The 24,176-nt window shown below is 39.5% G+C and overlaps 1 protein-coding gene across 2 annotated transcripts; it reads right to left on the bottom strand.

Annotated features, from left to right (window-relative positions):
• Window positions 1-1,007: 1,007 nt before the first annotated feature.
• kdm5bb (lysine demethylase 5Bb) lies at window positions 1,008-22,571 on the bottom strand. 2 transcript variants are annotated; one of them, XM_062053395.1, is made up of 28 exons: window positions 22,210-22,571; window positions 17,950-18,027; window positions 17,603-17,725; window positions 17,357-17,527; window positions 16,931-16,987; window positions 16,124-16,288; window positions 15,954-16,047; window positions 15,730-15,848; window positions 10,131-10,289; window positions 8,385-8,504; window positions 8,148-8,306; window positions 7,840-8,021; window positions 7,587-7,749; window positions 7,389-7,508; window positions 6,725-6,919; window positions 6,464-6,645; window positions 6,241-6,365; window positions 5,955-6,105; window positions 5,778-5,892; window positions 5,352-5,707; window positions 4,529-4,667; window positions 4,276-4,455; window positions 4,042-4,203; window positions 2,783-3,268; window positions 2,613-2,697; window positions 2,328-2,527; window positions 1,981-2,235; window positions 1,008-1,855 (listed from the first exon to the last, which is right to left on the bottom strand). In XM_062053395.1, exons 1-28 carry the CDS (start codon window positions 22,360-22,362, stop codon window positions 1,721-1,723), a joined length of 4,629 nt encoding a protein of 1,542 aa, XP_061909379.1. In that variant the 5' UTR covers window positions 22,363-22,571; the 3' UTR covers window positions 1,008-1,720. The 2 variants fall into 2 exon arrangements, with proteins under 2 accessions (XP_061909379.1, XP_061909380.1); XM_062053396.1 differs by lacking the exon at window positions 16,931-16,987.
• Between the last annotated feature and the right edge of the window lie 1,605 nt (window positions 22,572-24,176).

Here is a 24,176-nt window from a genome sequence, read left to right as displayed (position 1 = left end):
TCCTGTTATGATCCATCCATCCATCCATTTTCCTCCACTTATCCGAGGTCGGGTCACGGGGGCAGCAGCCTAAGCAGAGAAGCCCAGACCTCCCTCTCCCCAGCCACTTCGTCCAGCTTATCCCGGGGGATCCCCAGGCGTTCCCAGGACAGCCGGGAGACATAGTCTTCCCAACGTGTCCTGGGTCTTCCCCGTGGCCTCCTACCGGTCAGACGTGGCCTAAACACCTCTGATACTATAATAATCAGTTTTTCTTCTTGGTTAATTTACACACATGCATTTCTGCAACATTGTATATATGAAGGTAGCCTGGAGCCTCTCCCAGCTTATTTTGGACAAAAGACGCATTACATCCTGTCCTAGTTTCCAGTCAATCACAGTGCATTTTGTCAACTTTTCATTAAAAGCATTTGTGAACTTTTCATGTCAATAGCCGTTCAAATGTGAAGTAGATCTACTGTACCATACCATTTGTACGTATAGATTTATGCTCATACGCCACAACAAAGAAAAACAGACAGCAAGCGCCCAAAAGGCTTGAAATAATATTCTAATCAAGGCTATACAATGTGTGGGCCTACTTTTGTCTTTTAATTTAATACATCTTTAGTGAGATATTTATGTAACTGTAAACCAGAATCCCTACGTATTCCATCACATACATAAATCTGTTGGTGGTTGATTTAAAAAAAAAAAAGAAGCTATATACTGTACTGCTTGCTACTGGTTGAGTTTGTAATGTTTGACAGCTGGCCAACAGTGAAAGTGCAGAATTTTAACTCAATTAATGTCTTGGCTCTAAATGGGTTAGTCCAAAACCAGCCAATCTGTTTATTGGGATGATTTGATTTATTTTGCTGAATGCTGCACTTCTTCAGCTTTCTGCTTTAATAGACAGCAATATTTTTTGTGTAAAATGTACTAATATTTACAACTATTCACTGTTTCTTTTACATCCAGCATACCCTTTGTCATTGTAGCATTGAGGGTTGAAACAGACTCCTCCATAGAACAAAATGAATTTATTCCACAATATAAACTATGCGAAATCCACACTGAGCATCCTAGACCAAGTTACACGCTGCCATGTGAGCATTCTTTCCTTCCAACCTGCTACATAAGCTCCCTGTAGCTGGCGTCAATCCATTTGTGTAACTTTTTGTACATCACATCATTGCTATGGCACCAACAATTCGATGGAGATGCATTTATGTCAAAGTATTGCTCAGATAAATAAACCTATTCAACAAAAATGGGAATAATTATATTAAGATGCATGTACTAAACATTGGATTTAAAAAAACAGTAGGTTAGAGAGGGGAAAACCTTGATTTCATTCTTATTAAATCTTGCTAAGCATGCAAAGAGGCTCTGGAGAAGATAACATTTAACCCTTGATAAATCTTTTACCTTTACTATACTGGGCGTGTTTAACATAACACTCTTGATATCCCATGCAGTACATATCATATCCTGCGCTATTTGTCCTTTTTTTTCATTTTGACAGCCACAAACAATTCATAAGAAGAAGTAAATATATATAATATGTATGTAAAAAATACAAAAAAAATCTAAACAATATAGTTCTTGACAACGAGTAAAAGAGAAGATAGCACCATTGTTACAAAAAGGTTGGACAGGTGTGGCAGGGTGTGACTAGTGGCACCTCAACTACTGTCCTTCGGGGAAAAAGCTCTTCATTTTCTCATGTGTCTGTCGCTCAGTGCACATCAGAGTCGCTCAGTGCACATTGGATACAAATGTAGTCTTCCTTCTCTGCCATCTCAGCTGTGACTCCAACGCAGACCTGATGAAACCACTGGTTGCAGCTACCGTCACACTGGACCCAATCCACCTGCGGGAAGAGCAAAGAAAACTACCTTTGAGACATGAGAGCACAACTCTGACCGTCCTGATATACATTTTTTGTCCTGATATACATTTTTATACATTCATTTGCATTTAGGCATTATCCCTCACCTCATCCCCCTCTGGAAGCTGACACCTCTCTGCGGGACACAACGCCATGTCTTCGTCAGACTCATCCGACTGTGAGATATCAGACCGTGCTGAAGACAAGTTTGACGTCTGTCTGCGAAGTAATTCTTTTTTATTTGTCTTCTGCCTTTTGTTAGAGTGCTTTCTGTCTGACCCCTTAGTATTTAGAGCTTTCCTCTCTAAATGCCTCTTTGCTTTCTTTTCTGGAACAAACACAGGGTCCCTCATGTCATCATCCTAAAAAAAAGAAACAAGTTAGCAATCACACAAACTGACATTCTTCTTTAAAAAGGGGAGTCACAGAAGTCAGATATTTCATTTGATGGTACCTGGATATTTTTTCCCTGAGAGTTAAATTGTATACGTTGATCGCAGTCCGTGGGGTCGTCTTGCCGTGGAGACATGCAAGTGTTTGTGAACTGGCTCGTGGCTCTTTCCAATAAAACATGGTGGAGGGTTTGGACTTCTGGTATTGACACCTGTAAGAGGAGACCTTCCACCATCAGCTCCTCCAGTTCCTGACTTAAACCTGTTAGACAAATACACAAAGCATAAGTATGAGTTCCACAGAAATGACAAAGAACAAAATAGTTTAAGGCTCTGGTGACCCTGACCCTGCAGCGGAATGCATCTCTGCTCGGTATAGAAAACCGTCTGAGCAGGATTTGTCTTGTTCCACTCTGGAGTCAAATAAGGTGCCTGAAAGAAAATAAAGTAACCGACTTTAATCACTGAAATTGACATCATATGAAACAAAAAGTGGCACAAGGAGATGATGACCGACCTGAGTGTTCTTGTAACTGTCAGAGGAGCCAGATGCACAACGGGTCAGAGTTGGAGGTGATTCTGCTTCATTATCCACTTCAGTCAAATTATAGGACTGTAGAATTTCCTGAGCTTGATACTGCCAATTAACTGTCCTCTCAACCAGGTTTTGCAATGCGTCTCCCTCCGGCAAGCGAACCCCAAGGTGCCTCAGGGACTCAAATAGAGGGAGAACTTTGTCCAACGAGGGCTTTCTGGATCGCAGACACTGTGGACACAGCCACGGCGGTGTTTCACTCAGATCTGATTTGTCCCTGACACACACGCTGTGGAAGGCGTCTCTGCAGAGTTCACACTGCAGCATGGCTCCCATGAGCACCTTTTGACAGACGCACACCTTCAAGTCCATGCAGTCTGCAGTAGGGAGGAGTTTCGACTCATTTGCCGCTCTTAAAATAGAGATTGCCTCCATCTCCCTGACCTGCAGCTCCTCCAGAGTTGTATTCTAAAAAAGAAGAGACTACTTAAAAAAAAAGCATTTCAACAGTATTTTCCTCATGTATTATGTATGTATTCACTGTATTTCTTAAAATAGGTGTCTCAGGGCATATACATACTTAACTGCATTAAGTACCAGCATTATTTGAAGTAAGGCATCTATTTGAGAGCATGACTTTGATAGCACAAAATCTTGTTTAGTAGGTATACTGTTGTCTGTTGCTTACTCAAGGGAGAATTATCACCTTTGTATTCCAGTGGGAATAAAATGTGTAATTGCCTCACACGAGCAGTTCCTATTTTGTGTCCTTTCATTCTTTATTTCTATGAATAACGCAGTACAATGGGAGGATGACTTATTATTGTCTTCTTAATTTCCAGCACTTTTTTCAACATTGCAGTTAAATTAGCCAAGAGTGAATGAGCCTCAAACTATATTCAAATTCCCACATGTGTAAGACCATGATGATTTTTGTTGCAAGTTTATTAATTAAATGTTTTTTTTTAAATGGTTTTTTGAGAAATAATAAAGCTCAACTTTGTAACCACGTTTTCCAAATCTGCAAATTGGGGATGGTAAAGAATGTGAAGAAAACAAAAGTGTACGATGGAGAGAGGATCTACCCTGTGGCACTACTTATTTTTTCCTGATGGGAAAAAATGAGGCATCCATTTGACGCAACCGGCAATTACTTGAGTGTCTATTAAAAAGGGAGGATAAGCTGTGTTTTGCCCTTTCCCCCCCCCACACATACAGTTGGTTAGTTTACGGCAACTTACAGCAGAGGCGGAATCCTTGGCGTCTGAAAGCACTTTCTCCAAATCAATGGCGGTGTTAAGTCTCAGGGTTTTCTTATTATTACTTTTAGGTGAGTCCTTCCCTTTCTTGGCCTTCCTCTTGAGAGAACTTTCGTTTCCAACTTCACATCTTGGACACAGGACCTTTGATGAAGGACACAACACAAAGCCATTACCTTTTTTCATGGGTTCAATTATAATTTTTGAGTAATTTACCTCAAGCAGGGAATGGGCCATGTCTTTCTGAAGGAAAACTAAAGCAGCAGATTCCTTCCAGTTTTGCACCTCTGTCATTAGAGACTCCAGTCTATCCAAAGGCTCCAGGTGGATTTGAACAGCTTGTCCTCGCAACACCATATTAGATAAGTTGTCCAACATTAGTATGCGGTCGTTAGCCTGAAAAACAGAACGTTTTCATGGGTAACACTTGCTACCAAACGTCCAAAAAAACAGTTGAATGTGTCCTGACCTGAAGTTCCTCAGCTTCCTGAAGCCACTCTTGAGCTTTTCTGATGGTATCTTTCAGCAGAAGGCAGTTTGGGAGGTGAGCGGAGATTCTAGACGCCTCCTCAGCAGCAGCAATAAGGGTCTCAATGGAGTGAGGTGGTCTGTTGGGCAAAAAAACATTACATAATGAAACACTGTAAGTTATAAAAGTGGACACAATGAATTCCACATTCATAACGAGAACTGTTGCTGCATTTTGTTGAATCCACACAGGAAATGATTGTTCAAAAAACAAAACCCGTTGAATATATTTTAGACACAAGATTGTTGTTATTTTCCAAACTATGACTAGTTATATGACATTTCCCCAATAGGAAAAAATTTGTTTTAAACAGAATAAAAGTCAAAATTCAAAGCTAAGCATGGCAACTATGCATGGCAAGGGAATATCACCTTTCAAAAATGTAAAATTTTAAGCTCTAAGTTAAGATGGAGAGATGCACATTCTTAAACAGCCATGCCATTAAAAGCGACTTGTGACAGTAAATGCTGAACAGCACCAGTGGAATGAGGGTCGGAACTAAACGTGATGCTCACTTTTTGTTGATCTGGTTGAATATTCTAGCCACAGCTTTTTGCACTAGCTGTAATTAAAATGAAGCAAAATCAGGAGCACTGACGTGATATGAAATCATTCAGATACAATCAGTGCAAAGACCCAAAAAGAAAGTGAGACATGACTAGTAAAACAAATATATTCGATTTTGAATAAAGCTATAATTATAAGTTTGGACAGTTTTGTACCTTTGGGAATAGACAAACACCATGAGGCATTGTTTCTATACCTGGATTTCAGAAGACTGCTCGCCTTTTCCTCCCAATGCTCTGAGACTGTCAAAAGCTCCTGAAGGTGCGCCATAGCTTTCTCCACAGATGAGTGCGGTGACAGGCCCACACCCTGGTCGATGAGCCTTCGCATGTTTTCCAAAGTCAGTGCTGCAGGCTGGATGCTGGCTTGCTCCACCCCCTCGAGCCAGCGAGCCTGTTCCAGCCTCTCCCTCAAGCGAGGTAGCTCAGGCAGGTACACGTCAAAGTCAAAGCTGACATCTAACAGATTCTTGATCTCGGCCACACTGGGCATCCTATCTGCAAGGACTTTTTCGCTGTGCTGCTGGAAGTCTTCAATACGATTCAGAAGTTCCTACAAAACAACACACAGTGAGCAATATTCTGAGGTGTGTAAACGTCACAGATTTACTCTGTGAACCTACCTTCAACAATGGGGCTTGAGTGAGGCTGCAGGAGAGGTTATACAACTGCCTTACAAACGAACTCAGCTCCTCCACAGTCAGCTGGCTGCGGGATTTCCCATTGCCAAATTGATACCTTGGGAACAGTTTCCCATCAACTTGATATAACTGATCTATACATCTTTTGAATGACGTTACCTGGTCTGCCTCTTTCCGTTCAACAGCTGTTGTGCCACGGAGGAGCACTTTTCTGCATCTTTGGTAACCATACGCAGTTGACGCAGCAGGTCGTTGTCAGGGAACAGCTTGGACTCTGATTCAGCGAGAAGAGACCGAAAGACTGGCAGGCCTGAGGAGAGGAGACCTTGTTAAATAACCACAGTCCAACAAATTCACACATAAATGGTCCATGTTGTTCATTATTTATAGTACTTGGGATTTAGACTGGCCAAAAGCATTTTTTGGTTTATACTTGTTGGCTTACCTTTTTTCTTTTCCAGTTTAGCCTCTATGGTCTGTGACACACGGGAGGCCCATTCATCATACTGTTCAGCTTGTTGCCGCACAGCATTCATCATGGGTAACAGGTCCTCCAGTGTGTATCTATAACTAGAAGAAAATATTCACATATTTAGTCTTAAACCGAGTTATTAATTATATTCATATTTGCTAGCGTCTGAGTTTAATGGGACTCCAGTGGGGCTTACTTCAGTGTGTAGTTGGTGACTGGGCAGGAGCAGAGATCGCTGATATGATGCAGACAGACGAGCATTCCTGGGCTGCAAGTACAGGTGATAGCAGACAGGTAACAGGTGGTCCGGCATTTGATGCACTGTCGCTCGTCATCCTGAAGATTATCATATTTTGCCTCCTGCCAGTGCACTACCCCCTGAAAGGAGTGCCAAATCAGTGGTGAGTGTTTATAAATGAGGGACATGCTTGAGAGCAATGAACTATTCCTGCTTTACCATTTTTGTCACTTTTTCTCTCATTTCCTGCTCCTCAAGAATCATGATGCTGATGTCCTTGTAGACAGCAGATGCCAGAACCACATCAAGGGTCTCTGCTTTTGCTGCTATGTTGCACACCATCTCATCATGGGAGAAAACGTTGTACCGGTGTAACGTGCGATAGTGGTCAACGCATTGTCTACCGAGAGGCATCTGCAGTTACAGAAAGAGAAGCGATATGGTTAGCCTGTTTCATCTTTTCCATTAAATGCAACTGACGGCTAACGGTGAGGGCCTAATCATAAACAAAAAGCAATGATGTGCAGTCATAAATTGATTATCTTCTTGAGTAAAAATTGCTGAGTTAGCACATGTACCAATAAAATACAGAGCAGACACACTCTGAATGCACAATCCATGTTGTCAATATTTTTTGCAGAGGGATTTATTATACTCCATGAATTTTTGACATCCCATGCAATGTCTTAAATTCCACAGGACAATAAACTGCAGCAAAAAGTCATAGGGTGAGTTGCACCTGTGGGGGCCATATGTGTAAATCTGACTCCAAAGGAGAACTAGCTCTGAACCTCACCGCATGTCGCTGACAAACATGTCACTATACAGCTGCCACAGATTTACAAAACAATTACAACTCTATATATGTAAATATAACTTTTACCCAGTCAACAGTGCAGAAGTTGACTGCCTCTGCAAAGTTAAAGCCTTGATTGAAGCCACTGTGGTAGGCTCTGGGAAACGTGACGACAAACTCACCAGCACACTGGTTTGTTCTATAAATCTAAAAGAGAAACCCAGAAAAATTAGGATACTTTTTACAAGGTTATCTGTACTTTGTTGCAAGCATAGAAACACATACTGGAACACCATGAGCCATCAGGGTGTTGGGGTTCATGATGGTAACAAGCTGGTGCAACAGGTCTGGCTGAGAGTCGAACAGTTCTGGAGCCAGCTTAGTCATCACCCCTTCGAGCTGCTCTGCAGCAAAACCGGGAGCTCCATACCATGTTTTGGGTTCCCCCCTTTGAGTGAATTAAATAGAAAGGAACCATAAATGAAGGATGTACAGTATAAGTCATTTTTAAATAACTATTTACATATTTTTTTTGTACCAGTGCAGGTAGTTGATGGAGTAGCTCCAGTGGTCCTCAATGTGCCAACAAAAGGAGGAGAAGCACATGCCAACATAAAGCCACGGCAATGTCATTCCGCAGATGTCAGCTGTGACATGTGTGAGAACGGATGGATTCATCATTGCCATGTTGTTGAGGTTCCACCCACACTTGAGGTATTTCTGTATGGGACAACAGATACAGATCAAAAACAAATTACTAGAAATACCCATCAGATCTGATCTCGTTTTCATTCATTTGTATAATTCCTGTTTTGTGTGATGTGACCTACACAATGAGCCGTTTACCTCATCAGCTGGAGAAACCTCAAACTTTCCGTTCGGAATGGGAAAGCCACTCCCAAACTCTTTTGAGGCTATATCTGCTCCATATTCAACAGTAACATCCTCCTCGATGGCTCCCACTAAGCGCCAGAACTCTTTCTCCACCAGCTCTGTAGGTACCATCTGCAAGATACATGAACAAAAAAAATTACTTTGAGGATTTAGATGTCTTTCTTTCGGTACAAACTGTGTTCCACTTACATGAACAGGCATGTTAAAATAATCTGATTTGAAGGCATCTGCCATTTGCCCAAAAGCACGCAGGGAATAGTCTCTGTAAGCCTGCTCGAAGCCAAATGCTTCGTGAGGTTTGCTGCATTCCTGAAAGAATAAGATAGGTATTAAAAACATTTGTGTACACGTTCCAGATATTCTTCATTTACACAACAACATATCATTTCATATATTAGAGTGTATCCGGAAAGTATTCACAGCGCTTCACTTTTTCCACATTTTGTTACATTACAGCCCTATTCCAAAATGGAACAAAATCCTACAGACAATACCCTATAATGACAACGTAAAGTTTTTTTTGCAAATGTATTAAAAATGAAAAACAGATAACAAAAAAAATCACATTTACATAAGTAATTGAATACAATGTCACAAGCTTGGCAGACTTGTCTTTGGGCAGTTTTGCCCATTCCTCTTTGCAGCACCTCTTAAGCTCCATCAGGTTGGATGAGAAGCCTTGAGCCAAGATGTTTCTGTACATTGCTGCATTCATATTTCCCTCCATCCTGACTAGTCTCTCAGTTCCTGTCGCTGAAAAACATCCCCACAGCATGATGCAGCCACCTCTATGCTTCACTGTATAAGGATGGTATTGGCCTGGTGATGAGCGGTGCCTGGTTTCCTCCAAACATGACGCCTGGCATTCACGTCAAGGAGTTCTATCTTTGTCTCATCAAATCAGATAATTTTGTTTCTCATGGTATTGGAAAACTTTTTACTAAGAAATGGCTTCCGTCTGGCCACTATATCATACAGGCTTGATTGGTGGATTGCTGCAGAGATGGTTGTCCTTCTGAAAGGTTCTCCTCTCTTCACAGAGGAATGCTGTAGCTCTGACAGAGTGACCGGGTTCTTGCCTGACTAGACCAAGATAAAAGCAGCAATGTACAGAGATATCCTGGATTAATATCAATGCTTCCCATCCAATCTGATGGAGCTTGAGAAATGCTGCAAAGAGGAATGGGCAAAGTGAAACTAAAAAGATAGGTTTGCCAAACTTGTGGCACAGTATTCAAAACTACTTGAGGCTGTAATTGCTACCAAAGGTGCATCCATAAAGTATTGAGCTGTGAATACTTATGTAAATGTATTCTTTTTTTAAAAAATACATTTGCAAACATTTTTGAAAAAACCTTTTCACATTGTCATTATTGGGAATTGTCTGTAGAATTTTGAGGACGAAAATTGATTTGATCTATTTTGGATTAAGGCTGTAACAAAACAAAATGTGGATACTTCCTGGATGCACTGCTATTTATAACTATATAAAGTAAACAAATTCACATGTACCACCTGAATTGCTCTACGTCTGTTTTAATAATATTTTTATAGAGCTTAATTTATTTTCACTTTTATTACTATTTTTACCTAACCTCTGTTCTTATTGTGTTTATTGTGTGTTTTATATATGATAATGTTTGTATGTCGCTGCTACTCACTGCTCCCCTCACCTCCCAGGGGGTGATCAAGGGTGATGGGTCAAATGTAGAGAATAATTTCGCCACACCTAGTGTGTGTGTGACATTCATTGGTACTTTAACTTTTTAGTGCTTTGTGTCTCCTGTGTTGGTGACACGCCAATTTTCCACCTCAGTGGACAACAAAAATGTATTCTAGTCTATTATTGTTGTGTGTATATAATTTACATCATTGTTTACTTCAATTGCTCATTAAAGAAACACACTATTTGCATCGGACATCAATTATCTTCACCTGAGCCAGACACTTGGGGCACCTCCAGTCCCCCTTGGGGACATCATGTAGCGGCGGGATGAGGCAGAAAGTGTGGTAGCTGTCGTCACAGCCGTCACATAGCAACAGGCGGTCTTCGTCTCCCCCACTGCCACACACCAGACACTCGACCAGATCAACCTGGAGAATGCAATAAAGGCTCGTAATTAATCTGCTGCAGAAGTATTAGTAATTCATAACACATTAGTAATCTCTAAGAAAGGTATTTATAGTTTTCTTCTATTAATTTGTTATTATTTCTAAATTTGAGAAAAATATGATTTCATTAGTTAAATTCCAACTTGAAAAAAGCCTTCTTTGGTCTGGCTCAATTAATAATAATTGAATACATTTCTGCTAACTTTTATATTCTTCTGGACATTTTTGTTTGTTTGTTTAAATATAACAAACTAATGGTGAATGATGAAAAGATAGTAGGGATGCACAATATTTTCTAATCATTTCAAGCCGATACCGATAACTTCCTGATTCTTAAGACCAATATCGATAACATATTTATATCTATTATTTTTTAAATGTAGATTTGACTGTACTTTGTGTGCACCTGGATGTAAGAAAGAGTCAAACGGTGGACTTGAGTAACGATACCTGTAGATTTGTCATAACCAAATATGACATCAATGCTATGTTAGAGCAAACATCACATCCATAAATAAGTAAAACTTATGCCCTGATTAGGGATGGGTATTGTTTACATTCTAACCAATTGCTGAGTTGCAATCACGTGACCGACAGGCACATACGGCTTTCAGGCGATGGTCTAGAGTCCCATTAGGCTACTGTTTATATACCTGCATTAATGCAGATTTGGGCGTATTTGAAAGGTTTATGAGCAAATTTATAAGGGATCATGGAAAAAATATTTTTTTAAAGAATGCAGTGGATTTATACTCTCTTAAGAAAGATTTTTTGGAAAGATTTAAACCATTCATCATCACCAAGACGTTGCTCGCTACGACCTCACTTCATTTGACACACACGGATGTAGAGAAGCAAAGATTGGAGGTTCATCATGTCTTTATATCTGGAGCGGTCTACAAATTAAGCATTAATCCGTGACAAAGTAGGATTTATTCATGCATCGCTAAGTAACGTATTTGATTGACAAATAGTACAGTTCAGCTGGGATCGTGACGCTAATGAGAAAAATTATACGTTTGTTTGCAGGTAATTTCCTGCTACAAATATTAGTCAAATCTACAATTCATGTCTGCAGTGGTTTTATTGGTGTGAAGTTAATAGTTTGTCTCATTATTGAGTTATAGATGTTGTTCAGCAACATTTGCAAGCAATATCAAGATGCTGTTGAGCTTACAAAAGATTTAGTCATCTAGTTTATTAATACTATTATTAATAGTATTAAGGATATTTTCTTGATGCTAAAATAGCATTAAAGACGTTAAAATGTGGTCATCCGTGTCGAATAGGGAACTTGGCTTTCCTGCACAACAACTATGCTTTTAGTTACTGTTACGAAAATCGAGAAATAAAATATGGTGGCTTGGACTATTAAACACAATATTTATTACTAAGACTTAGCATGGCTTTAGTTTATTTGCACAACCAGCTCTTTGTAGTTATATTTAGGCAGCGCAACCAGAAAAGAACACAAACTAATGCGATCTCTTGTCCATTTTTAAGTGTAATTCTGCTATAAACCACTACTAATATAGCAGAGAATAAACTAAATTGCATCACAGAAAGTTTCTCAAACAAATCAAATGTTTAAACAAACATTTTACAAAGTGATCGCTGCAGACACGAGCATGGTCAGATGGTATTCCACAAGAGGATGAAAGTAATATTTTTAAGAGCCATTTCCTTCGGCGCACTTTCATTTTTTTCCCCTGACTTTATTATCTTTATGAACTACTTCTTTCATGACAGGGCATTCAATCGATGGCAACTGGACTGTTTGGTTTGTCTTAGAAGACATTTTGCCTCTCATCAGAGTAGGCTTCATCAGTTTGTGCTCATTGGTCAGATTTAGTCCTTAGACTAGATCTGACCAAGAGCCTAGATCTGACCAATATAAGTCTGTGAGCACGAACTGATGAAGCCTACTCGGATGAGAGGCAAAACGCCTTCTAAGACAAACCAAACAGTCCAGTTGCCATTGATTAAACGCCCTTAGATTACAATGACCTGGATGAATGAGAACATTCATAGACTTCTTTCGGGACACTATGAAAGCTCTTTCCTATCTCTATATTTGAACGAATGGAACACCCAAGAACAGAACAGCAATACGGCATTTTTGCTCCAACAAGACACTCGCTCTCACTTGTTTTAATGTGACACTCAAGCTGATTGACCATCGTGTGAATTAAGCCGCGAAGAAGAAAAACGGATGTGACATCACATGCAACCCTTCACATTTTTGTAAAAAAACAAACAAACCCCAATTAAAATAACAAGATAATTTTTATTGCATTTTGTGACATTCAAGTTGAACAGACTAGTAACTCATACAAATTAAATGATAACTAAGTAATACATTCAAAAATAAGAAATAAAATCTACAACAAATTGTTAGAGATGTCCGATAATGGCTTTTTTGCCGATATCCAATATTCTGATATTGTCCAACTCTTAATTACAGATACCGATATCAACCGATACCGATATATACAGTCGTGGAATTAACACATTATTATGCCTAATTTTGTTGTGATGCCCCACTGGATGCATTAAACCAGTGGTCCCCAATCTTTTTGTAACTGCAGACCGGTCAACGCTTGAAAATTTGTCCCACGGACCAGGGGGGGGTATGGTTTTTTATTTTTTGTCATAAATAAATACAATCATGTGTGCTTACGGACTGTATCCCTGCAGACTGTATTGATCTATATTGATATATAATGTAGGAACCAGGAATATTAATAACAGAAAAAAACAACCCTTTTGTGCGAATGAGTATAAATGGGGTAGGGAGGTTTTTTGGGTTGGTGCACTAATTGTAAGTGTATCTTGTGTTTTTATGTTGATTTAATAAAAATTAAAAAATACATTTTTTTTTTTTTTTTTTTTACATTTCTTGTGCGGCCCGGTACCAATCGATCCACAGACTGGTACCGGGCCGCGGCCCGGTGGTTGGGGACCAATGCATTAAACATTGTAACAAGGTTTTCCAAAATAAATCAACTCAAGGTATGGAAAAAAATGCCAACATGGCACTGCCAAATGTATTATTGAAGTCACAAAGTGCATTATTTTTTTTAACATGCCTCAAAACAGCAGCTTGGAATTTGGGACATGCTCTCCCTGAGAGAGCATGAGGAGGTTGAGGTGGGCAGGGTTGGGGGGGCGGGGTGGAGGTGGGCGATAGCGGGGGGTGTATATTGTAGCGTCCTGGAAGAGTTAGTGCTGCAAGGGGTTCTGGGTATTTGTTCTGTTGTGTTTATGTTGTGTTACGGTGCGGATGTTCTCCCGAAATGTGTTTGTCATTCTTGTTTGGTGTGGGTTCACAGTGTGGCGCATATTTGTAACAGTGTTAAAGTTGTTTATACGGCTACCCTCAGTGTGACCTGTATGGCTGTTGACCAAATATGCCTTGCATTCACTTGTGTGTGTGAAAAGCCGTAGATATTATGTGACTGGGCCGGCACGCAAAGGCAGTACCTTTAAGGTTTATTGGCGCTCTGTACTTCTCCCTACGTCCGTGTACACAGCAGCGTTTTAAAAAGTCATACATTTTACTTTTTGAAACCGATACCGATAATTTTGAGACAGATACCGATAATTTACGATATCACATTTTAAAGCATTTATCGGCTGATAATATCGGCAGTCCGATATTATCGGAAATCTCTACAAATTGTCATAAATATTGCAGCAATACAGAACATAAAACGATTTATTTGAGTTGTAATGTTTGCTGCTCTAAATTCTGGGTGTTACTGAATGCAACCTCGCTAGATGAAGTGGTGTGTTGTTTTTGGTGTAGCTACTTGCTAGACTAGCGCTACGGTGCCAAGAATTTAAAGAGGGCTGCTTTTGGCGTGTTAAGGATTATAAAGAGTGTCAGACTGTGTAATTCTGTCAGGACCAAAGGCACGACCAACGCCATGTTTGTATACACTGTGAGGTCTGGTGATATTAGAGGCATTTTGGAACATCCTACCTAGCAGGAGCGCTTGATTTGTTCACCCTAACCCACCTACAGCATAGTATGGCTAATCTTGTTTCATTTGAGGGCTTTCTTACATTTTTTTATCGGATATTGTTCATCGCATAATCAGAGTGACATCATAAGTCCTAATTAGGGATGTCCGATAATGGCTTTTTGCCGATATCCGATATTGTCCAACTCTTTAATTACAGATACCGATATCAACCGATACCGATATACACAGTCGTGGAATTAACACATTATTATGCCTAATTTGGACAACCAGGTATGGTGAAGATAAGGTCCTTTTTAAAAAATAAAATAAGATAAATAAATTAAAAACATTTTCTTGAATAAAAAAAATGTAAAACAATATAAAAACAGTTACATAGAAACTAGTAATTAATGAAAATGAGTAAAATTAACTGTTAAAGTTTAGTACTATTAGTGGACCAGCAGCACGCACAATCACGTGTGCTTACAGACTGTATCCCTTGCAGACTGTATTGATATATATTGATATATAATGTAGGAACCAGAATATTAATAACAGAAAGAAACAACCCTGTTGTGTGAATGAATGTGAATGAGTGTAAATGGGGGAGGGAGGTTTTTTGGGTTGGTGCACTAATTGTAAGTGTATCTTGTGTTTTTTATGTTGATTTAATAATAAATAAAAAACAAACAAAAAAACGATACCGATAATTAAAAAAACGATACCGATAATTTCCGATATCACATTTTAAAGTATTTATCGGCCGATAATATCGGGACATTTCTAGTCCTAATATTACCCCATACTTATCGGCCGGAAAATTATTGTGCACACCTAATAGATAGCTTTACAAATGTGATAGTACACAGATGCTTATAGATTCATTTGAATATATATATACATACATACACACACATGTATACACACACACATACATACATACATACATATATATATATTAGGGCTGCAACTAACGATTAATTTGATAATCGATTAATCTGTCGATTATTACTTCGATTAATCGATTAATACTCGGATAAAAGAGACAAACTACATTTCTATCCTATCCAGTATTTTATTGGAAAAAAAACAGCATACTGGCACCATACTTATTTTGATTATTGTTTCTCAGCTCATGTTGCAGTTTATAAATAAAGGTTTATAAAATTTTTTTTTAAAAAGTTGTTTTTTTAAATTAAAAAACAAAAAAACAAAAAAAAATGCGCATAGCATAGATCCAACGAATCGATGACTAAATTAATCGGCAACTATTTTAATAATCGATTTTAATCGATTAGTTGTTGCAGCCCTAATATATACATATATATACACACACACACACACACACACACACACACACACACACACACACACACGCACACGCGCACACGCACACACGCGCGCACGCACACACGCACACAGAGCAGAGAGTGTAGAATGGTGTTTCTACTCACTGGACTTGGAGGAACAGGGGGGGTGTATTTCTTGTAGCGTTGTTTGAATTTGTCTGTTTCGATTACTTGTTCCTTGCTTTCAACTGGCTCCTGCTTAACCAGAATGGGAATCTCTTTCTCTGCAAGGCAGATAGAAGCACCAGTGACCCATGAGCATTAACTTTTATTTAAAGAACCAAATGCATGTATGGGGTTGTTTCCAGCTGTGTGTTCTGAAGACGGACCTGGTTCGGGCTTGGCAACAAAAGAACCCATTCTCCTCCTCAAGTTCGGCCGACTGTCATCTGGCTCGCCTGGTTCGATTTTCACACAGATCGACTACAAAAAAGGTGAAGAGGTAGGCATTTTGAAATAAGTCAATCTGTGTGGTGGGTCTGCAGAGAATAATCCCCACCTCAGTCTTCATGCGCTTTCCTCTGCGAGCGCTGGTGTAGGAATCAGGCATCTGGGTAGACTGCCCCAATGCTGGCTCCTGCAGCATGAGCTCCTTGCTGTCGACCGGCTTCAAACTTTCGACTCCTTCTTCTCTCTCTGCTGGCTGGACTGGCTTTTGAACACACTGAAGCAAATAATGAAGAGATTAGACTAACTGCTCAGTGGTTGTTTAAAACATATGTACTTAACTGGAACTAACTGCAGGGCAATAATATTAGAAATCAGCTTTTATTGCAGTTAACATGCTGTAACTGTGAGGTCAAAATGGCTAAAACAGATCTGCTAGTAACATCCTGCATCATATGTCCTCCTTTGGAGGACAAAAGTACTGAATCATTGTGAGACTTGGTGCAACAATTTCATTTAAACTTTAATTCAGCAGTCAAAATACAGAAAAGTCAAAAATAGGATGTAGTTATTGTGCAACTTGACCAGAGAGCAAAGAAATAAAGAAGCAACATGCAAGCCCAGAAGAGATATAATTGTAATGAATGCAGAGAGGTGTATTTGATATTCAAATAAATAGAAGATACTTATATACAGTACTTGAACTGATTTATCTTTGTGAACATATAATGTTTACCTGGCACATAAACATTGGTATCCTGATAATGCTATGAGGTAGGCTGTAAGAAGTTATTTTATCATTAAGATGACATTCATGTATTTGTGTAAGCATTGTTTGACATAAAGTATAGAACACAGCCAGAGATAAACATGCATCTAGTTAATTGCAAGGTGTCTTCATAATTTGACATAAACATACCTTTTCAAGCTCAGGATCAGCCTCCAAACGCATCAGTTTGGAAGCTGCCTCTGGTGCCTGAGGCAAGAGAGAGCTTATGTAATTAAACAATTTAGCGTGACCTTCCACAGAAGGTCACGTGGTACCAATCTAATGATCTTGGATGAGCTCTCTTGCAGGATGATATAGATTTTTTTCTAATTATATTAAATTAGCAGTCAATAATTAGGCAACAGATAACATAATCAAAGGGGTAAAAGTGAATAGAATATACAAAAAGGTTTTACAAGTTTCCCCTGCACATCCTATAAAAGCATTATTTGGCACAATCAAAACAAAATGAAACGATTTTTTGACAAAACATCATAAGCAAGTGATTAGATAACATGGTTTGCATATACAGTATAGAGACACAGTGTTTCATAAGGAATAAATTGTCTAACTTACCAGCAGGTTTGCGCCACTCTGAAAAAGATTGTAGGGGTAAAGAGTTTTCTCGTAATGTCCTCGCAAGTGTGAGCCAACAGCTTTACCAGAGGCAAAGCCCATTTTTATTGCGATCTTAGTCCATCGTCTGTCCTGACAGACAATGTCGAATCCGCCTTCCTCTGCTACGAGCTGGTTATGACAGTGATGAGCAGGTTAATGAGGCGATTAAAACAGTTGAACAAGGCCAAGTTATATGTCACTTACCCTATTCAGCTGGTATAAATCCAGAATCTTCCTGTCCACGTGGGGAATTTTCAAGGCACATCCTTGCAAATCCCAGAATTTTGCAATCTGGTCCAAAAAATTCAGCTTGACTCTGGTCTGAGCCTGGGAGGACATAGAGGCAATCACAACACTTATTTTTAAATATAAACTAGAAAAGAAAAATGGCTGCCATACAGTATTATACAAAGGCTCTTATTAACCCCAGATAATGTGATGGTCATTATTTTTCAGTTTAATTATACCCTTTTACTTTCTGGATCTCAAGTTTAATTAACACTTAAAACACCCTCTAATGATGCCAGGTTCCAAAATATATGAACACTTACCTCTAGTTCATTGAGCCTCTGGATGCGAGGAACAAAGTGAAGTCTGTCAACATCGCAGGCAAACGGAGGCTGCCAGCCCTAGTGAATGGAAAAAAGGAGCATGCTTTGTTCAAATCGTATTTTCATATTATAATACAGTGGTTCTTAGTTTTTTTGGCAGAAACTTTCCACCAAAAATATGTGTCAGTTTTAAGACACTGTCTTGGTTTTAGTACAAACATTCATCGTCTATTGCTTGTTGCGGAGCATATCCCAGCTTCTCTCAGGCGGATGGCAGGCTACACCCTGGACAAGTCGCCACCTTATCGCAGGGCCAACACAGATAGCAGACAAGCATTCACACTCACATACACACACTAAGGTCCCATCTATCCATTTTCTACCGCTTGTCCCGTTTGGGGTCGCGGGGGTGCTGGAGCCTATCTCAGCTGCATTCGGGCGGAAGGCGGGTACACCCTGGACAAGTCTCCACCTTATCGCAGAGCCAACACAGACAGTAGACAAGCATTCACACTCACATAATAATAATAATAATAATGGATTATATTTTATATAGCGCATTTTTATTATTAGATACTCAAAGCGCTCACAGAGAAGTGAGAACCCATCATTTATTCACACCTGGTGGTGGTAAGCTACATTTGTAGCCACAGCTGCCCTGGGGTAGAGTGACGGAAGCGAGGCTGCCAGTTTGCACCTACGGCACCTCCGACCACCACCTATCATTAATTCACCAGTGTGAGCGGCACCGGGGGCAAGGGTGAAGTGTCCTGCCTAAGGACACAACAGCAGCGATTTGGATATCAAGAGGCGGGAAGCGAACCTGCAACCCTCAGGTTTCTGGCACGGCCGCTCTACCCACTACGCCATACCCCCCACATACACACACTAAGGTACTGCTGCAAAATAAGCCAACTATTGAGGAAAATAAAGTCGTTACATACAGTAATAAAAATCACCAATAGCATAAGGGTTTGTGTTTCCAGAGTGTCACTAAACACACCACACAGCTACGGTAAGTCTGATTAAACAATCAAGGGTAATATGGCATGCATGTGATTGCATCAGTTGATGTAAACAAAGTCTTGTGAGAACACAGCCGTTTGTCAGTGCCTCCTTGGACTGACAACATTTGATAAAAAAAAGGTGCGAGCCACTATTGAAATCAAGAAAGAATGTGTGGTTAAATAGGTAGGTGGCGTCTGTTGGGCTCTCCCCCACATCCTGTTCCCTTCCTCGGCACTTATCACCAACAAGATAGATAGATAGTACTTTATAGTCTTTCCGAAAATGGTAAAGTGATGAAAATGTATATTAATTCATTTCATTTATCGTTTAAATGCATTTGCATTTGCATTGTTTTCTGCATGTAAAACTAAAATTATTCTCTAAAAAATGTGTTTCGTGTTAAAAAAAAAGTTAAATGTATTGTTTTTACATTATTTCCCATGGAAATTTTTGTTTTGTTTTACATACGATTCAGTTTTCAAGCGACACAATAGAGCAGGGGTGTCCAAAGTGTGGCCCGGGGGCCATTTGCGGCACTCAGAAAATATTCCAACGGCCTGCTGCACATTCTTAGAATCAGAATCTTTTTTTTTGGCCAAACATGTTTCACACACAAGGAATTTCAAAAGTACTATTACAAAAAACATACAAACTTACAAAGTGGAATAAAAGAGCAAATAGGTGTAAAGTAACGGGAATAAGACAATATTACTGCTTCTCAAGAACGAGACTGATAAACGATTAACTTATCTATATCTAGTTTTTTTTTAATGTAAATTAAATGGTGCCCTTTCATGCAATTTTTATTTAGTTGTGGTCTAAAGTTTTAGTCAATAAGTCCCTTATTTTTTCTCTATCTTCTGGCTTGAAAATGTACATACATCTTTCGCTGTTGCCATTTCTAATAGAAAGCAGCGTAAAGTTCAAACTTACATCTGTCAGTAGACTTGATATGGAAGTGCTAAAAACTACAACATGGCTGACGGGGTGGAGACACCGTCGAAGGGGGCTTAGCCTGGAGGCGGTTTTGGCGCGTAAATAAGACTGGCCACAAAATGGAGCATTCTGAAGAGACAGTCAGAAAGTTGCTTCAAAATGGTCTGCAAAACAAAATCAATGCAAAAGTTTGACCAAAGCACCACCATTACATGTTATGCAGACCACAAGGAAGTGTTTTTTAAATGTAGGAAAAAAGCATAATATGACCCCTTTAAATGTAGTTTGTACACACAATTATATTCTGTTTTTAACCTTTATTTACCCAGGAATATCCCATTGAGCTTAAGAATGTCTATTGCAAGGTAGCACTGCCACACACACATTCATACACTAGTGTTGGTAACACTGGTGTTGGTGAAGTGTCTTGCCCAAGGACACAACAGCAATAACTAGGATGGCAGAAGCTAAATTCATCCCGGGAACCCTCAAGTTTCTCGATGACCGCTCTAACATCTAAGCCACACCGTCCACACGCAGCTGGCTTTGAGGCAACTTCTTTAACAGTGGACAACGTTTTCTAAACACTGTCGTAGCGATTCTTACTTCTCAGGTGGCTGATAAGGTTTCATGTGTTGACGCTTGATGTTTTTTCCCTCCTCGCGGAGTGTTTGCAGAATATTTGGTCCAAATAGCACATAAAATGTCTTTCTCTGAAACAGTAAAGAAGTCTCAAACGATTAATGTCATGTTTGTTTACAGCTCAGGAAGTTTACAACACAAGTAGGAGAAAAGTATCACTTGATTTGCTCACCCTAACCCACCCACAGCATAGTTCAGGTAATCTTGACTCATTGGAGCATGTTTTTTTGTTTTTTTTAAATTGGTTATCAAATTTATTTTTTTTGTTATAGGCATGACATCATAATTCCTATTATCAACAAGATGATTATCTGTCTGAAATGTATTATGCACCCCGATTAATAACACAAATATGACAAGCAGCATTTTTTCCTTTTGTATTGGCTTTGAAAATTAAATATATTATATAATGGATTGGATGGATGGATTGTTTTTATTGTGCAGCCCACAGTTGAAAGTTTGGACACCTCTGCTCTAAAGATGAAAGATTAAAGATACCAATGATTGTCACACACACCGAACTAATTGTAAAAAAAACAAGGTAGCCATCCACTGAATTGATCTCCATGATAATATGCTTTTGTGGCTTCTTTTTTCGATATTCTATACCCTCAACAAGATATGTAATGTAATGTAATATATTTTGTACTGTATGTATGTATGTATGCAACCTAGTCAAAATGCACAATTTTGGGCTGAATACCCCGTTTGACACAATATCAATAGGGCTGCCAACAACAGAGGAACCCTGCATCGTGCTCGGTTTGGTTACTACACACATCAAGCAGAAAAATATGATCCAACTCCTCACACAGCTGAGCGCTTACAATAAAGATGATCCTTCACAAAAGGGGAGGCCCAAGTTTTTGTTACAAGTCAGTAGCGTACAACCCCCACTGGTGTACAAAATGGCCAGATGGAAGACTCAAGTCAGTAGGCCAGCTTACCACAAAGCCAACATGGAGGACAACACCCTACAAGACAAGCTCATGCATGGAAATGTGCAACCATATTAATGTGCAATAGCATTTATCATGTTGTGGAACATGGCAAGTAGTTACACCTCACTTTTAAAAGCCACCATTATTTTGTTTTGTGTGATTACATAACCTGTTGTACTTGTTGAGCTACTATTTTTTGAAACTAATCAAAACTGACACCATTAATGAACATTGTCCTGAAGAATAAACACACACAGTCACTGCTGTTTAATCTGTTGACAAGTGATGCCTTAAATGATGATCAGCAAATAATCTATGGCGACAAATGGTGTAATCGTTTATGATTATGTTGTGGACCGCAGCAGGATGGCTTCCGCATAGCCGTGTATAGCAACACGATGTGCTACAACATCATGACAGGTTGGTGCTTGCTAGCATTAGCCTGCTAGCCCAACGACCACACGGGCTTTGTTGCCACACGGCGACTGACAAACATCGACTAAAAGACGCCCGTACAACTCGTTAAAAGGTGTACTATGGGTCAAAGCTGGCGGTTCACGCCACGAATCACGCCGAAAGAGAGCGAGCCAGCCGTCGCAGCACAAAGAATGAACCTAGCCGTTCATCCGCCATGTTGAACAGTCCCTTTAAATATCACCGTGGTCGCTCCATCTCCGAGCTCGATGCAGCATCCACGTCCGAGCGACCTTTAAACATCCGCTAAAACACTCACCTGAGGCGGTCGGACTTTGCAAATGCCCGTTTTCTCGGCGATGGGACGGATCTTATTGATGAATGCATACGGGTCTGCAAATTCTTCCCAGCTGGGCTCGAACACCGGGCACTCCGGAGGAGGCTTGAACTCGTCCGGCCGAGGCTGGCTCATCGTGTCGGACCGAGCCAGTTGCTCCTTCAGGTCAGGTCACGTCTTCTAAAGCGGGGTGTTCCGTGTGCGTGTCTTTTTAGTTTCGTTATTTCAATGTTTACTGAAAGGCCCAGTGGCTGCGGGTCGACATCAACACGAGATGAGGCAGCTGACACACGCACACACACACGTACACACGCGCGCGCACACTTCCACGCACTGTGGCGAGAGAATGTTCCAAGGCAGTGAGCACGTCCGCTCAAAAAACTAGACACCAAACAGTTGATTTTATTTTCTTCATTGCTTAACATATACACACAATTTGCACTTAAAACATCTTTAAATAAACCTAAAACTAATTTTAATGTTGAACTTTGTATTTTACTCATGTCCCACTTTGCCCTTGGGACAAAACAGGGTTTAGTTGTTGTTGCTGTATGCACTTACAATTAGTTCCCAGCTTCAAAATTATACATATTGATTAATTAAAACACATTATGTATATATATACACCAATATGGCTGGGATTATACTGCTGTTATGTTTTCATGTCATTTTTAATTACTATTATTCAAACAAACCCAATTGAAACTGTTCAGGTTTGTAGGCTCAATTACAGTAATAATCACACGGCAGCATGCTTATTGTGTGTATTATGTTGTGACAAAGCACAATGTGTGAATACAATATATTCAATTATTCTAAATTTTGTCGTATAGGTCTTTTGCGTGGAATATATTCTGTTTACTCTTGCGCGGATTAATATATATGTTCAGGTAACACCTTAAAAAGGCTGCCGGAACTAGTTTTGAAATGGCTGTTTTTTAACGTCAAAGTACAAACCGTCACACGTAACATAATTACTGAAATCAAGAATAACGTGAGTACTTACTGTAACATACTCTTTACTTCAGTTGAGTTTTCTAAATAACAGTTTTGACAAAAATGCGAGGAATCCAAGACAAAAAAGCAGAGTCTTCCTGAGATGCTTTCCAGAAGATGTGAGACAGGCCTCAACGTTGGCACTTTTATTTACTTGTGCATTTGACAACGGAAAGTATTTTATGGACACTATTTGATTGATTTTAATTGTAATCATGATTTATTTTATGATGATTTATTTTCTGATTTTAATTGCAATTATGATTATTTTTATGATTATTTTATATTTTCATTTTTGCCTTTTTGTAATTTTCTGTAAAACACTTTGAATTGCCTTGTGTACAAATTGTGCTCTATAGATAAACTTGCCTTGCCTCGCCTTTTTCAACATGGTTTATTTGCGTAAGATAAGTTCATGCGTAATCAACTTAAAATATTTTTCCCCAATGTAAACTACTGTATTACAAATAATTCCACTGCAAAGCCCAAATGTTTATTTTCTTCGTAATAGGCTCAGCTTGATATAGTCAGATAATAAAACTTTTGTAAAAAGTACTTTAAAGCTCAGAGTGACTTCTAGGTATGCAGTGAAAATTATGTAAATTTTAATATTCTTGGTCCCTGGCATTTTTAAAGTCAGTTCTGTTCGGTCCCAGCCCCTCTTACATGTAGATATTTTTCAAGAGACTCTTGAGTCCTTCAGCAAACCTTCCCTCCATGCCCTCGCCTTTATACCAGAGGACATTGTCCATTGGACAAAGGCCCGCATGGCATACATCTGGTCAGACTTGTGGTCAAGATGAGACCAGACCTCGATTAGCGATGGCTGTAATGTTGCTTTGCATGCACAACGCCCGCTGGACTTTGGCCAAGTCTCCTCCAGGAACTTCAATTACATACTGATTATTGATGCTGACCTGTGAAGACAAAGCACTTAGTAAAATGAAGCAGCT

This window comes from Entelurus aequoreus, linkage group LG07 (assembly GCF_033978785.1).
Source record: "Entelurus aequoreus isolate RoL-2023_Sb linkage group LG07, RoL_Eaeq_v1.1, whole genome shotgun sequence".
NCBI lineage: Eukaryota > Metazoa > Chordata > Actinopteri > Syngnathiformes > Syngnathidae > Entelurus > Entelurus aequoreus.
The sequence above is the reverse complement of the archived record's forward strand: the minus strand, read 5'-3'. Positions and strand labels throughout refer to the sequence as shown.

Excerpts from the sequence above, each read along its gene's own strand:
- kdm5bb (XM_062053395.1), bottom strand. The coding sequence starts at position 22,362 with ATGAGCCAGCCTCGGCCGGACGAGTTCAAGCCTCCTCCGGAGTGCCCG. Across the intron at positions 16,988-17,356 it reads AGAGTGGCGCAAACCTGCTG|GCACCAGAGGCAGCTTCCAA; the intron begins GTAAGTTAGACA and ends CTCTTGCCTCAG. Across the intron at positions 4,204-4,275 it reads TGGCCCATTCCCTGCTTGAG|GTCCTGTGTCCAAGATGTGA; the intron begins GTAAATTACTCA and ends CCTTCATCAAAG.